The 15,335-nt window shown below is 43.9% G+C and overlaps 1 protein-coding gene and 1 long non-coding RNA gene across 3 annotated transcripts; one reads left to right on the forward strand and one right to left on the reverse strand.

Moving 5' to 3' along the window:
* Positions 1 to 1,363: 1,363 nt before the first annotated feature.
* Positions 1,364 to 2,967, reverse strand: LOC124042032 (cytochrome b-c1 complex subunit 6, mitochondrial-like). The gene is made up of 4 exons (XM_046360308.1): positions 2,813 to 2,967; positions 2,193 to 2,252; positions 1,890 to 2,051; positions 1,364 to 1,738 (listed from the first exon to the last, which is right to left on the reverse strand). The coding sequence occupies exons 1-4, from the start codon at positions 2,858 to 2,860 to the stop codon at positions 1,706 to 1,708; spliced, it is 303 nt and encodes a 100-aa protein (XP_046216264.1). The 5' UTR covers positions 2,861 to 2,967; the 3' UTR covers positions 1,364 to 1,705.
* Positions 2,783 to 11,418, forward strand: LOC124042033. 2 transcript variants are annotated; one of them, XR_006840034.1, is made up of 5 exons: positions 2,802 to 4,533; positions 7,138 to 7,337; positions 8,032 to 8,825; positions 10,887 to 11,185; positions 11,359 to 11,418. It is a non-coding gene; the product is annotated as an uncharacterized LOC124042033 (long non-coding RNA). The 2 variants fall into 2 exon arrangements; XR_006840033.1 differs by lacking the exons at positions 10,887 to 11,185; positions 11,359 to 11,418 and having other exon boundaries at positions 2,783 to 4,533; positions 8,032 to 10,858.
* Positions 11,419 to 15,335: the final 3,917 nt, after the last annotated feature.

Below are 15,335 nucleotides of genomic sequence, written 5' to 3' on the forward strand. Positions count from 1 at the left end.
TGGCCCTTTAGACACTGTGTTAACGAGCTTCAATGCCATACAACTTTCCTTCCAGGGCCTCCAACTGCTCTTAAATGCTAGTAAAACTAAATACATGCTCTTCAACCGATCACTGCCCGCCCGTCCAGCATCACTACTCTCTGGACGGTTCTGACTTAGAATATGTGGACAAATACCGAGGTGTCTGGTTAGGCTGTAAACTCTCCTTCCAGACTCCTATTAAGCATCTCCAATGTAAAATTAAATCTAGAATCGGCTTCCTATTTTCGCAACAAAGCATCCTTCACTCGTGCTGCCGAACATACCCACAACTACCGATCCTCGACTTCGATGTAATTTACAAAATAGCCTCCAACACTCTACTCAACAAATTTGGATGCAGTCTTTTGTCACCAAAGCCCCATATACTACCCACCACTGCGACCTGTACGCTCTCGTTGGCTGGCCCTCGCTTCATACTTGTCGCAAAACCCACTGGCTCCAGGTCATCTACAAGTCTCTGCTAAGTAAAGCCCCGCCATTTCTCAGCTCACTGGTCACCATAGCAGCACATGCTCCAGCAGGTATATCTCACTGGTCATCCCCAAAGTCAATTCCTCCTAGTTCTCTGCTGCCAATGACTGGAATGAACTGCAAAAATCACTGAAGCTGGAGATTCCCATCTCCCTCACTAGCTTTAAGCACCAGCTGTCAGAGCAGCTCACAGATCACTGCACCTGTACACAGCCCATCTGCAAATAGCCCATCCAACTACCTCATCCCCATACTGGATTTCTTGTTCCTTTACACCTCAATATCTCTACTTGCACATTCATCTTCTGCACATCTACCATTCCAGTGTTTAATTGCTATATTGTAATTACTTTGCCAGCATGGCCTATTTATTGCCTTACCTCCCCTCATTTGCACAAACTGTATTTAGACTTCTGAATTGACTTGTTTGTTTATTCCATGTGTAACTCTTGTATGCGTCGAACTGCTGTGCTTTATCTTGGCCAGGTCACAGTTGTAAATGAGAACTTGTTCTCAACTAGCCTACCTGGTTAAATAAAGGTGAAAAAAGTAAATAAAGTGTAGTCAAACCAAGCACTGACTGAATCATGAGCCAGGTTTCCAGTGTCATGCAACCTTTGCAAGCCAGACCTTACTAGAACCAGAGGTGTTTGAACAGACTCAAGACTCATATGTGAAAACTTCAGTCTTCATGGGAAGTAATTGCTTGTAGATTTTTCCCAACTAATTCTGACACTAGTCGTCACTCTGGGCCAGAGATGGCGACGTAGGGAAACCACACTAATCTTCTCTGGACCAACACATTCATGTATAAATGTACGGTTTGAAGAAGTAGAGGGGACACAGGGTCTGCAGTGCTTGAAATTTTAATGCAGTAAAACTCCTGAGTGGTTAGTCACCTGGCCAGTCTTCATTTACGGGTCACAAAGATCTGAGAAGTTTGCATCTATCACCAATAAAAGCAGCAGGTTGGCCATATACAGTCTAAAATGTACATGTGTAATGGCTCAGGTTGCTGGTGTATACAGAACTATTTTGTCCAGAAAAAAACTAACAAGATCTAATTTATTAACATTCATGGGTAGAACACAGGCTCTGGTCTCAAGCCTTCCCTGACACTGCACATCTGTAGTATTTATAACAGATTCCACAGCTGCAATAAACTACTGAAATTGACAGAGAATGGAGAAGTTCATTTGACGTTGTGGAAGAGCTTGTGCGCTACCTGTGAGAAAAGAGAAATAACTAGTTCAATATGATAATGTATTGTAATTTACAGATTATTACCACAAATAATAAATTGATCACATGTAAGCTTGACATTTTCCTGCATGCAGTAGTGTGTGTGCTCACAGGGTTCCTAAGAAAACACTTACACAGTGGTCCCGTGCATGTAGGAAGTCGAAGAGTTCCTCTGTGCATTCCTCCTGTGTGTGTGATCTTGAGCCCACTCGGGCCGTGCAGGCCTCCAGCCTCTCCCTTGTGTGGGTGCAGTGCTCTGACGCCTCACACTTTGCCCGTATTGTTTCTAAGGGATCCTGGGAGAGACCAACACAGCTGCAGATGACTCATCAAAAAACTCTCAATGTATAGAAAAAGTCAGGGAATCTTCATTTGTGTGTTCATATTCAAATATTAGTCAAAGGACAGTGTGGTAAATGTAAATTCAACTGTCTTACCACCATGTCTTCTTCCTCCTCTTCCTCCTCTCCTTCCTCCTCTGCCGGTGCCTCTTCCTCCTGGTCAGTGACAACATTAGTGGGGTGCAACATACACCTTGCATATAAACATTTAACAATTATAAATTATTCATTCTACAAAAGCCATTTCTGTTCTACACAATAAGGTTCCATCTGACAGGACTAACTTTCTGAATGAGATCTATAGGAAGTGAATGAGTTGATCTATTGTAAAAGCAAAGAACAATATTAGGTTATGGGTTGAATAGCTTTCCATATATAACTCATCAACCTGATTTATTCAAATGATCTAAAACTAGTTTTCAAACCTAGGTTGAAATTTTAACTAAAACTCATTTGTTTCTAAATATAAAATCCAGGTGTAAATAACAAGTGGTAACGACGTTACACCAATCTCAATCTTCCATGTTAATTAAACGAGGGGTGTCCAGAACTAGCTGCCAAGGACGCACGCCTGACTAGCAATGCATTTAGCAAGTTACTGTGTGCTGCTACCGTTAGCTAGCTAACTGATAGCATTCGGGTTGCATAACTTGATAAATTGGTAGGATTCGCAGAGAACTACATTGCAATAGGAAGATTTTGATATTGTGCAATACCTCATCATCAGGCTCCCCATTCATTATCATTTTGTTTTCGAAAACCATGATTTTAGTCCTAAAATTGGCAAGGACAACACCGGCAGAAGACACACGACCTAACTAACGTTAGATCACCAGCTTTGATTTGGAGGACGTGTTACGTCACACGCAGGAAATAGCTAGCTAGAAAGTTCGCCGGAAGAATGTTTATTTTCGTTCACTAGATGGCAACCCTCCAACCATTTCCATGCGCTGGGGGAACCAATGTTCTGATATATTCTGCCCGATGGCAAGACGGGTTGGAAACAGTGTCGTACACCAACATGGCAGCGTCTATGGACACGAGAATATGGTTTAGAAAAATTGAAGATCTACGGTGTCTAACGGAATCGCGTGAAAGCAAAATTGTACGTATAACGTGTAGACTGGTTTTAGCAACAACAAAAAATCCACAAAACAAGTTCGCGAAAAAAAATCTAGCACCCGTTCACTTTGTGTGAGCAGGGTATTTTTTTCGCGCACAATTCTATACCTTCATATTTTAATCATCACCGGTGATGGAGTCAACAGAGTGAGAACTGCTTATTTACTGGCAACAAGGATGTTACCAAGTTAGTCTCTAAATTAGCCTAGGGTATGGGTCCTGGATCTGCACTATCCTCTAGGATGTATGTGCATTCTCTGTAATACACTAGGGACCGGTTTGGACATAAACCATACTTTTTTTGGACCTTTATTTAACTAGACAAGTCAGTTAAGATAATTCTTATTTACAATGATGGCCAAACCCGGAAGACGCTGGGCCAATTATGCGCCGCCCTAAACCATCCTCCATTCAGGTTGAAAAGGAATAATTCCATTCCTTAACTATATTTTAATGGCGAGCCACCGAAAACACAAAAGAAGTGAAAATCTGTACTGTCTTAATAAAATAAAAAAATCCACCACCATTTTCTGTTTATGGACAGTTTGGGATGTTGCACACGCGGTGCAGATCTAGTGCTCACTATCTAAAAGGCACTACATGGTCAAGCCGCCGTCTGCATTGGCTGTGCAGCCTCTGCAAAATCATGGCATTCATGCTTCGCGGAGCAGTGCAGAGCTGTTGTCAAGGAAGAGAGTTTGTTAATATTCGGGACTTCCCATCGCCGCCTTCTCTCAGCCATTCATGTCAATGCTGGAGGTATATAGAGCTACAGTTTATGGATCCCTCCGCATTGCTACATAATTTCAGAGGCGCACAGCGATGCGGAATGGAGCTCCATTTGACCTCTGCATGCCTCCAGAGACTCCGCATTTGCGTCACACAACTCGTAGATCAAGCATAAATTGGCTTTAAACTTAACATTAAAGGATCTGCATTATTTGGCTGCATTGCCATTCCGACATCTGCATTGGCCATGTGGCATTTAAGTTGATATGGCTTCTGCAGAAGTCCGAGCAGAGCAGTCCAGATTAGTTGTCGAGGAAACAGCGGTGTGTGGGTAAAATCATTGGGGAAGCCATATTGCAACCTATGTGTCTAGACATCAGGAATGCAATTACTCACCACAGACTAGCAGAATCCTCTTTTTCTTTTCATGACTCTGACGAGCCTGACAAGAAAGATACGCTGCTTCCTCTGGAACAGGCCCCGATGCCCGTGATCTGCGTGAAGAGGAGGCGAAGAAAGGGGCTGAAGGTCCGGCTGCCTTCTGAGAACGCAGGCGATCGAATAAACCCCTACTTGCTCACCTGAGGTAGAGTTTCTCATGATAAGCTGTAGACCACACTAGCTACCGAGAGAGTTTTAGTCTATATTCTTTGTAGCTGTTTACATACCACCACAGTCAGAAGCTGGCACTAAGATGGCATTGAATGAGCTGTATTCCGCCATAAGCAAACAAGAAAATGCTCACCCAGAGGCAGCACTCCTAGTCGGGGACTTTAATGCAGGGAAACTTAAATCCGTTTCTACCAAATTTCTATCTTCATGTTAAATGTGAAACCAGAGGGAAAAGAACTCTGGACCACCTATATTCCACACACAGAGATGCATACAAAGCTCTCCCTCACCCTCCATTTGGCAAATCTGACCATAATTCTATCCTGATTCCTGCTTACAAGTAAGAATTAAAGCAGGAAGCACCAGTGACTATATCAATAAAAAAGTGGTCAGATGAAGCAGATGCTAAGCTACAGTACTGTTTTGCTAGCACAGACTGGAATATGTTCTGGGATTCCTCTGATGACATTGAGGAGGATACCACATCAGTCATTGGCTTCATCAATAAGTACATCGATGACAGACCCACTGGCTCCAGGTCATCTACAAGGCCATGCTAGGTAAAGCTCCGCCTTATCTCAGTTCACTGGTCACGATGGCAACACCCATCCGTAGCACGCGCTCCAGCAGGTGTATCTCACTGATCATCCCTAAAGCCAACACCTCATTCGGCCGCCTTTCGTTCCAGTACTCTGCTGCCTGTGACTGGAACGAATTGCAAAAATCGCTGAAGTTGGAGACTTTTATCTCCCTCACCAACTTCAAACATCAGCTATCTGAGCAGCTAACCGATCGCTGCAGCTGTACATAATCTATTGGTAAATAGCCCACCCATTTTCACCTACCTCATCCCCACAGTTTTTATTTATTTACTTTTCTGCTCTTTTGCACACCAATATCTCTACCTGTACATGATCATCTGATCATTTATCACTCCAGTGTTAATCTGCAATATTGTAATTATTCGCCTACCTCCTCATGCCTTTTGCACACATTGTATATAGACTCCCCTTTTTTTCTACTGTGTTATTGACTTGTTAATTGTTTACTCCATGTGTAACTCTGTGTTGTCTGTTCACACTGCTATGCTTTATCTTGGCCAGGTCGCAGTTGCAAATGAGAACTTGTTCTCAACTAGCCTACCTGGTTAAATAAAGGTGAAATAAATAAAAACATCGTCCCCACAGTGACCATACGTACATACCCCAACCAGAAGCTATGGATTATAGGCAGCATCCGCACTGAGCTAAAGGCTAGAGCTGCCACTTTCAAGGAGCGGGACTCTAACCCGGAGCTTATAAGAAATCCTGCTATGCCCTCCTACGAACCATCAAACAGGCAAAGTGTCAATACAGGACTAAGATCGAATTGTAATACACCGGCTCCGATGCTCGTCGGATGTGACAGGGCTTGCAAACCATTACAGACTACAAGGGAAGCACAACCGAGAGCTGCCCAGTGACACGAGCCTACCAGACGAGCTAAACTACTTCTATGCTTGCTTCAATGCTACGGGCGGCAACAATGTCATACTCGTTTGGACCAGACAGCATCAGATGGATGACCTACACGTCGTTTTGCTCGCTTTGATTCTTTCTCCTGAGCGATACATTCAGCCTCTTGCGAATTGAAGGAAAATTATGAAACACAAGAGACAAAATTTAAACAAATTTAAAAGGTAAAAAATGTTATGGACATTTTTCTTGCTCATCTTTTGGGGGAGGCCTGGCTTCCCTTGGCATCTGTGAATACATGCCACTGCGAGAAAATTAGTTTGTGTTTATACAGGATCTCCTGTCCTCATCTACCGTCAACCAATCATGTCATACGGAGCCCTCATTGTTACAAAATTTGAGAGGTGCACATTGATGTGGTACTTATCTCAATTAGGCCTGAAATTGCGTCACCATCCATACGGCGGCGCCCCCCACCACATTTTCGGATCGAGCATAAATTGGCTCTTGCTAGCTAGTTACAAGAGGATGCCATGGTTATCTTCCTCATTGAGTCAGCAAAATTCCGTTACCATGGAAATGGCCCTACACTGAACTCCTGTCACAGGTGGAAAATTGTTTGCCACGGTAATCACTTTTTTTGCACATAAAAGAGAAATAAAAAGACAAACATTACAAAGGAAGGGTGAACTTGCCAAAGCACAAAGTTTGATCTTTGTGGAAAAAATTGACTCCCCAGTTATGGTTGATTTGCCACACCTGAGCAGAAGGTGCACTCAGGGCTTGTGTTGCATTGTGGATCATTCAGAAATATATATCTCGAATTACAATAGTTCCAAATTGGTTCCTAGTCTCTCCCCCCAGCACCCATGCAGGATCTAAAATAGATACATACTGCATAGGCTACGTTTACACATACGGCCCAATTCTGATCTTTTTTTCCCACTAATTGTTCTTTTCACCAATCACATCAGATCTTTTCACATTACAGCTTTTTCAGAGCTGATCTGATTGGAACAAAAAGGTGAAAAAAAGATCAGGAAGGGCTGCCTTTTTAAACACAGCCCATAGAACCTTAGCATTGATTGGTACATCATGTACCTTTCCCATGTACCTTTCCTAAGATGTAGGGACTTTGTCAGACAGCCAGTTGGAGAAGAAGCTGTGGAGACACTGCAGGCAGCTGGATTTCCTTCCCATGATAACCCCTCATCACTCAAGTCTGTTGGTGCCAGTCAGGATATGGCTCTTCCTCACCCCAGCACCAATATCAAGTGCCCCCCCCCCCCCCCAGTGAAGACATCTCCAGATTCCAGCCTTCCAGGTGAGATTTGCAACACTTCTGTTACAGACACGAGAGAAGAAAATGCTGAAATCTGGGCTTCAGTCTGTTTCATCACCACAATTTACTGTAGCTACATATCTCCTGTATTGTGATATTATTTGATGCCAATCTGAATGGTTCTAAGTGCCCTCCAAGCTCATCACTAAGCTCAAGGCCCTGGGTCTGAACCCCTCCCTGTGCAACTGGGTCCTGGCAGGCAGACCCTAGGTCGTGAAGGTAGGCAACAACGCCTCCGCCACGCTGATCCTCAACATGGGGGCCCCACAAGGGTGTGTGATCAGGATAAGAGCGTCTGCTAAATGACTTAAATGTAAATGTAAATGATCAGCCCCCTCCTGTACTCCCTGTTCACCCACGACTTGCCACGCACGTGTCCAACTCAATCATCAAGTTTGCTGACTACACAAAAGTGGTAGGCCTGATTACCAACAATGACGAGACAGTCTACAGGGAGGAGGTGAGGGCCCAGGCGGCTTTGGCGCCGTATGGGAGGGGAAAGTTAGGACTATTCTAAGGACCTGTGACTGACAGGGGCCCTAAATAATTATTAGAACATTATGTACATTTTTTTCTAAATTAAATGATTAGCCTATCATCATTAATATAACATTTTATTTACTTAGTGCTAATAAAACTAATGATCTATTTTTCTTTTCTTGTTTTTGGCAAAAAGTAAACATCCAGAGTGCCTCTGATTCCATGATGAGACCTCAAGAGGAGACGGCTCAGGACAGTGCAGCAACGGTGTTTTGGAACACAGTGTTTTTTACTGCTATGGACAACATCATAAGTGACTTGGACACTAGGTTCCACACCACTGCAAAAATTGTAGAATGATTTTGTGCTGTTCTGAAAGTCGAGCAGATTAGTGAGGATAAAGTCCCTTCTGTGTGCCAACCACTGATCATGAAGTATTCCAGAGATCTTACACCTGAGGTTCAAAATGAAGACACCTGAACACTGCATATGCTGCCACTTTCCCCCCTAACTTGTCCCATCTTGGTCTCCTGAATGCAATTTGTAAGATGCAGCTGCAAAGCAGTTTTGGAGAAGTGTGCATTTCTTTACGTATATTTTGCACGCTGCCTGTGACTGTTGCTGGTGGCAAGAGCTTTCAGTAAGATAAAACTACTAAACTATTTGAGGTCCACCATGTCCCAGGACAGGCTTTGCAGTATTGCCATGCTGTCCATTGAAAGTCAGTTAGCTAGAAAGCTGGACTTCAAAGACTTGATCAGTGACTTTGCTAGCAAGACGGCTCAGCGCTGGGCTCTTGGTGAGTAAGGCTGAGCAAGGCCCAGTGATAACTGGCATGGCTATGGATATTGGATCACTACACACATGATGCCCACAGGCTGAGAACAGACTGAGAACAAGATAAATCTCAAAGCAATGGCTGGATTGCCGTAAAATTTGTTGTGCACAATCAAGACCCCAAGTACATGTACATTTATTTTAATTGAACAGGTGAATGTATATTTAAGTTATATTTATTTTAAGTTATTCATTAATGTTAAGATAATTTTCCATTCAAGAATTATTCCATTAAAATGACATTTTACTGTAAAAGATGGCCTTTAGCACATTTCTTATAGAGGGTATCAGTCCTGCATCAAATAGTGAATTCCACTGTATGCAGAATGTTGCAGCATGTCTGCACAGTGTTATATTTTCACAGCTCACTGTCAGTAAATATAAAACAGTAAATATTGGACTACAAGAGAGTCGCAAGCGTGCAAAGGTAGAGTTATTTAAAGTTTTGAATGGGTCGATTGGGTTCTGGAGGTGTGTGGTTACAGCAATTGCGCAGGGTTGGTGTGGCCTGTGGTGGTGGGGCCCAATGTGATATCTTTTCATTGGGCCCAAAATCCCTGGCAGTGCCCCTGCCTGGCGAAGTGGTGCCAGGAAAACAGCCTCTCCCTCAACGTCAACAAAACGAAGGAGCTGATGGTGGACAACAGGAGACGGCATAGAGAGCACGCCCCCGTTTACATCAACAGGGGGTCAAAAGCTTCCTCGGCGTGCACATCATTGATGAACTGAAATGGTCCCTTCAAACAGTGTGGAGAAGCCGCAACAGTGCCTCTTCAACCTCAGGCTGCAATCACAGGGCTCTCCAGAGCGTGGTACATTCAGCACAACGCCTCACTAAGGGCACACTGCCTGCCCTCCAGGACATATGCAGCACACAGTGTTGCAGGAAAGACAAGAATATCATCAAGGACCTAAAGCCAACATAGCCATGGTCTGTTCACCCTTCTACCGTCTAGAACTGGGAAGGGCAACTGGCAAAATTTTATTTTGTGTGGAACTCAGTTGGCATCTCAACTTACTGTTAGAATAATATAATTTTTAAAAATGTGGCTAATTGACTGCTGAAGCACAACCACATTTATAAATGGCACCTTTTGTAGATTGGTAAGTTACTCTAGTGGGCAGCTATCTAAACATGTAGTAAGCATGGTCAAATTTCCGCAGTGGCTTGTGGGTAGGCAGAACGACAAAGCACTGCGGTCCATCATGATGACATCTGTTTTTTTGTGGCCCCTAACCCCATCAAAGTTGCCCATTCTTGATCTAGAAGTAGGAGACAGTAGAAGTGCATCAAAGCTCGGATAGACAAAGAAACAGCTTCTATCTCCAAGCCATCAGACTGTTACCACTAGCCGGCCTCCGCCCAGTACCCGGCCCTGAACCTAAGTCACTAGCCGGTTACCACCCGGTACTCTACCCTGCACTCTAGGCTGCTTTGCACTATATACATAGTCATTGAACACTGGTCACAATGTTTACATAATGTTTAACCCACTTTTTTTCAAGGCACACTTAACCATCATGGCTCCCACAGCATTCTGCAGCGATAAGCCTTCCCATCAGCTTTGCGCTTAGTGGGACTATGTCACGAGAATTTTCAATCCCAATAATGATAACTAACAATCAATAAGCTTTGACCAATCCCCGAGGTTTGTAATACCCTGGGTTTAATAATAATTAGGCAAAGACTCAGCTTATGCAAAAGGTTTGTACAGTTTATTCACGAGAGCGCTCTGAAGTCCATAATACAAAGACATCCATTTATAACTCACTCCCTATTTACGCACATACCTTCACACAAACAGTAGATATCCTACGCACATACATACACACGAACAGTAGATGAGTTGTATCTTTCCCCATAGTTCTCACCACTGTTTATCACTACCAAGCCGACAGTTCCATTCCCCCGAGATTAGAGGAACCTTGAAAGGACTCCCTGTCCTATCATAAGTTTCTCAGAGTTCTAGCCAGGTCGGGTCAAACACAGTTGAATTGTTCTCTGTATTTTCTCAGACACACACACACACACATTTCTCTCCCTCACATGTCTCTACCAAACCTTATTGGACTTACGTTTAGTACTTTAGTAATTCATTATACATGCTACATAAACTAATAATCACTAATAGTTATGTTTCAGGGTGGAATTCTTTAATCATTACCTTTTAAGCATATAATTCCCTTATCAGACTATCATTTGTTTTTCAACAGGACAATGACCCAACACACCTCCAGGCTGTGCAAGCTGCTATTTGAACAAGAAGGAAAGTGAGGGAGTGCTGCATCAGATGACCTGGCCTCCACAATCACCCGTACTCAACCCAGTTGAGATGGTTTGGGATGAGTTGGACCACAGAGTGAATGAAAAGCAGCCAACAAGTGCTCAGCATATGTGGGAACTCCTTCAAGGCTGTAGGAAAAGCATTCCAGGTGACGCTGGTGGAGAACAACATCTTCAAGAGGGCCAGGACGAAGGGGAGGCTGCCTCTGCTGCAGATAGAACTCCTCCTGTAAGTGTTAGGAGTTATTATTATTCATGTTATCTTTAAAAGAAATTCAATTTACAATATCTTCTGTGATTTTTTTTTCCTAATTTCTAAATATGTTTATGATTGTATTTATGTACATAGCCTTCAGAAAGTATTCACACTCCTTGACATTTCCACATTTCGTTGTGTTACAGCCTGAATTTCGACTTAAATCGTCTTGAAAATCTATGGCAAGACATGAAAATGGCTGTCTAGCAATGATCAACAATCAACTTGACAGAGCTTGAAGAGTTTAAAAAAGGGAAAAGGGTAATGGGCAAATATTGTACAACCCAGAAATGCAATTCTCTTAGAGACTTACCCAGAAAGACGAACAGCTGTAATCAGGAACATGGCATCAGCCTGCAGGTAGCTGACCTTCGACCCCTCACACACCTCTTTAAGGACACCTTCCACTTGGCTCCAGACCTCCACCTGGGACAGCTGGTCCTGCCCACCTCACCACTAACTTTGGGCCCATCTACATGTACAAGCTGCAGAGGTTAAACTAGAACTGATGGATGTGGATTCACTTCAGTACCTTATCTTATTGATCCCTTCGGTTCGACATGATTTAACCAGTTTTAAGTCATTTTTCAATGGACTTATGCATTTGTATGCAGTGCTACCTTTGACCTCTAGGTGTCAGTATTATACAATTATACAAGTCCGAGCTCTCTGTATTGAAAACAGGGCTCGAAGTTACTAGACCCATAGATTAACTCGAAACATTGCCCTGTCAAAGAAACAGCATGTTTATTTGTTTATAGATCATTATGCCCAGTCACTGAGGTTGAAATAAACCAATTCAAATCTGGTTGATGTGGTCCCATAGTGACCGTCATTATTTTATAGTTTTCTGATGTCATTGGAACTCTTCCTTTTAAATGTAATACCATCATGACATTTTCATTCAGATTCTAAACATTTTCATAATGAACACTCAAATAATCTTTGTCACATTTGAGAATCTCTCTGAGAATCTCTAGGCCTGTCGTTACAACGGTTGCATTTTCTCAATGTACTATTTAATGTCACTTAAAGGCAGCCTACAACGTATTTGTTTCTCCGATCTAACGTGAGTATAGTATAGTACCTCTCCTCCCATCACACCGCTGATGACCCTCTCTGTTGTTGCACCAACTGGGCAATGTAGCATGAAAGCGGTGTGGACACGGCTAACGAGCAGTGCCACCGAGTGTCATCGACTTCCCGCTGCCATTAAGTGGGCGCCCCTGTCGCCACCAAGGGAGAAGAGAGGCTGTTTGCTCGGCGTCTCCCAGATGAACATTAAGGATGAAAGAGAGATGCTAAAATGGTATGGTCTTTTTATTCCACAGATGAGTGCAGATATTGTCACTGTGTGATTGTGAGTGATTACTGTATTACCACGGTAACAGAGGATGTATCGGCGAATGCAAAGGGAATTAATGACACATTAACTAAAACTATTTCTGTATTGACTGCTTCAGTCGGCGGGCCCAGGACGCCGCGGCCGCATCTTCTGATTACCTAAAGGAATTGTAAATATGTTTCCTATGGGATTTTACATACATTTACATGTTTTAACGCTCAGGAGACCAGAGACTATTAGGAATGACTTACTCCTCTCTTCTCTTTGTATTACGTTGTTCCTTATTGAATTAGCCAATAGTATTCCTTTGCTGTAGGCCTAGGTATGGGAGAGGGGAATTCTATCAATAGGATGTGTGTGTCTGGTCTGTTTAGGAGAGGGAGGGAAGGAGACAGGGATGGAGGGAGCGAGCAGAAGAGGAAGCTTGAGAGTAAGCCAAGATAAGTGAATGAGTGTAGTGGGACTTTTGTGTGTCCCTACGAGATGGTACATTTATGTTGTGGTGTGATATTGGCATACGACGTAATAGAAACCTTTGAGACATAGGCCTACTGTGTTGGTGACTGCATACACAGCTATTTTAACTCCCTTTTAGTTTACACAACCATCAGAAGGGATGTCAGGACAAAAGGCAACCCCCCTTTAAAGGTTATGACAGATATGTGATCCTGCCCCCAAGGCCTATGTGTTCATATAGGAACTTCTGCTGGGTGTTAAGGCCCACAGGCGAGGATCAGACGGCTGGCCCAGTCCGCTGTGAGTGAGAGGATCTCACCAGCAGGGGTCTTTGTCCCAGACACACTGTGAAGAGTGGGCCCAGCAGGCAACCAACCCGCCACAGGGCTCAAACACGACACAGCATGGCCTCCCGGTCAGCGCTACACTATTTCAGTGGCTTTGAAAACTTTATTAGGTATCAACTGACTTGACATAGGCTACAGTAAATGGTCTTACTTTGACAAAACTTGGGATGGGCTGGTGAGGCTTCCTAACACTGCTCGGTACTTGTTGGTCTTCAACTGACTACATAAACAAATAGTAAACACACTTGGGATGGAAAATCATCTCAACATAGTATGGAATAGTGTGATGTGTAACTATTCGTGCCTTGCACAGTGTCTCAACCAGGCCAGGGACTGGCAATGCACTGCTCCCAACTCACATTGCTGTTTTCTTTTCTTCCTCTAAGAGGATTATCCTTGAGATGGCAGGCTGAGTATTTAAAATGGCCAACAATAGAATGGGAGATGAAGTGGAACTAAAGAAGAGTGTCAACCACCTGTTGTCCTCTTGTGGCCATCACTCCTCCCCCTTTTCTTCTTGTGGCCATCACTCCTCCCCTTTGTCCTCTTCTGGCCATCACTCCTCCCCTTTGTCCTCTTGTGGCCATAACTCCTCCCCTTTGTCCTCTTATGACCATCACTCCTCCTCTTTGTCCTCTTCTGGCCATCACTCCTCCCCTTTGTCCTCTTCTGGCCATCACTCCTCCCCTTTGTCCTCTTGTGGCCATCACTCCTCCCCTTTGTCCTCTTCTGGCCATAACTCCTCCCCTTTGTCCTCTTATGACCATCACTCCTCCTCTTTGTCCTCTTCTGGCCATCACTCCTCCCCTTTGTCCTCTTCTGGCCATCACTCCTCCCCTTTGTCCTCTTCTGGCCATCACTCCTCCCCTTTGTCCTCTTGTGGCCATCACTTCTCCCCTTTGTCCTCTTCTGGCCATCACTCCTCCCCTTTGTCCTCTTCTGGCCATCACTCCTCCCCTTTGTCCTCTTCTGGCCATCACTCCTCCCCTTTGTCCTCTTCTGGCCATCACTCCTCCCCTTTGTCCTCTTGTGGACATCACTCCTCCCCTTTGTCCTCTTGTGGCCATAACTCCTCCCCTTTGTCCTCTTGTGGACATCACTCCTCCCCTTTGTCCTCTTGTGGACATCACTCCTCCCCTTTGTCCTCTTGTGGACATCACTCCTCCCCTTTGTCCTCTTGTGGCCATCACTCCTCCCCTTTGTCCTCTTGTGGACATCACTCCTCCCCTTTGTCCTCTTGTGGACATCACTCCTCCCCTTTTGTCCTCTGTCTCCTTTTCCTTTCTTTTTATCCAGATTTTTTTTTTTTTCAACAAAAATGTAGAATGAAAATACATTTATTCGGAGCATGGTCTTGCATACAATTTGAAATAGTACAAGGGACGGCAGGGTAGCCTAGTGATTAGAGCGTTGGACTAGTAACGGAAAGGTTGCAAGTTCAAATCCCCGAGCTGACAAGGTACAAATCTGTCGTTCTGTCCCTGAACAGGCAGTTAACCGTCATGGAAAATAAGAATTTGTTCTTAAATGACTTGTCAAATACATTTTTAAAAGGATTGGTAGTCTTCAAACTTTCAATACCTCAATGTTTAAAAGCCTGTTGAACATCAGATGTGTGTGTGTGTCACTAAGCTCCCGGTGGTTTCCAGGAGCATTTTAATGTGTATCTGGGCAATGTGCTATTAGAGGGATTTCCCTGGGTTGACAGCTCGGAGAATATGTGGCGAAATTGCGATGCCAGTGGGCTAAAAGAATGTTGAAAACAGGATTCAAATCATATTCTGGCAGAGCCTGTCACACCTCAATGGGCCGGGTTTCTTACGGTGGCGCTTTTCATTCTTGGCTGGGTTAAAACCTTTTACCATGGAGGCGGGAGAGAAAAAACCTTGATTGAATGGTACACTGTGATATTTGTGCAGGAGGGCTCCAGACTAATTAAAAGATCAGGGTGCATCTTTCCTCACAATGTTTTGGA

The sequence above is a fragment of the Oncorhynchus gorbuscha genome, linkage group LG08, assembly GCF_021184085.1.
Source record: "Oncorhynchus gorbuscha isolate QuinsamMale2020 ecotype Even-year linkage group LG08, OgorEven_v1.0, whole genome shotgun sequence".
Classification (NCBI taxonomy): Eukaryota; Metazoa; Chordata; class Actinopteri; order Salmoniformes; family Salmonidae; genus Oncorhynchus; species Oncorhynchus gorbuscha.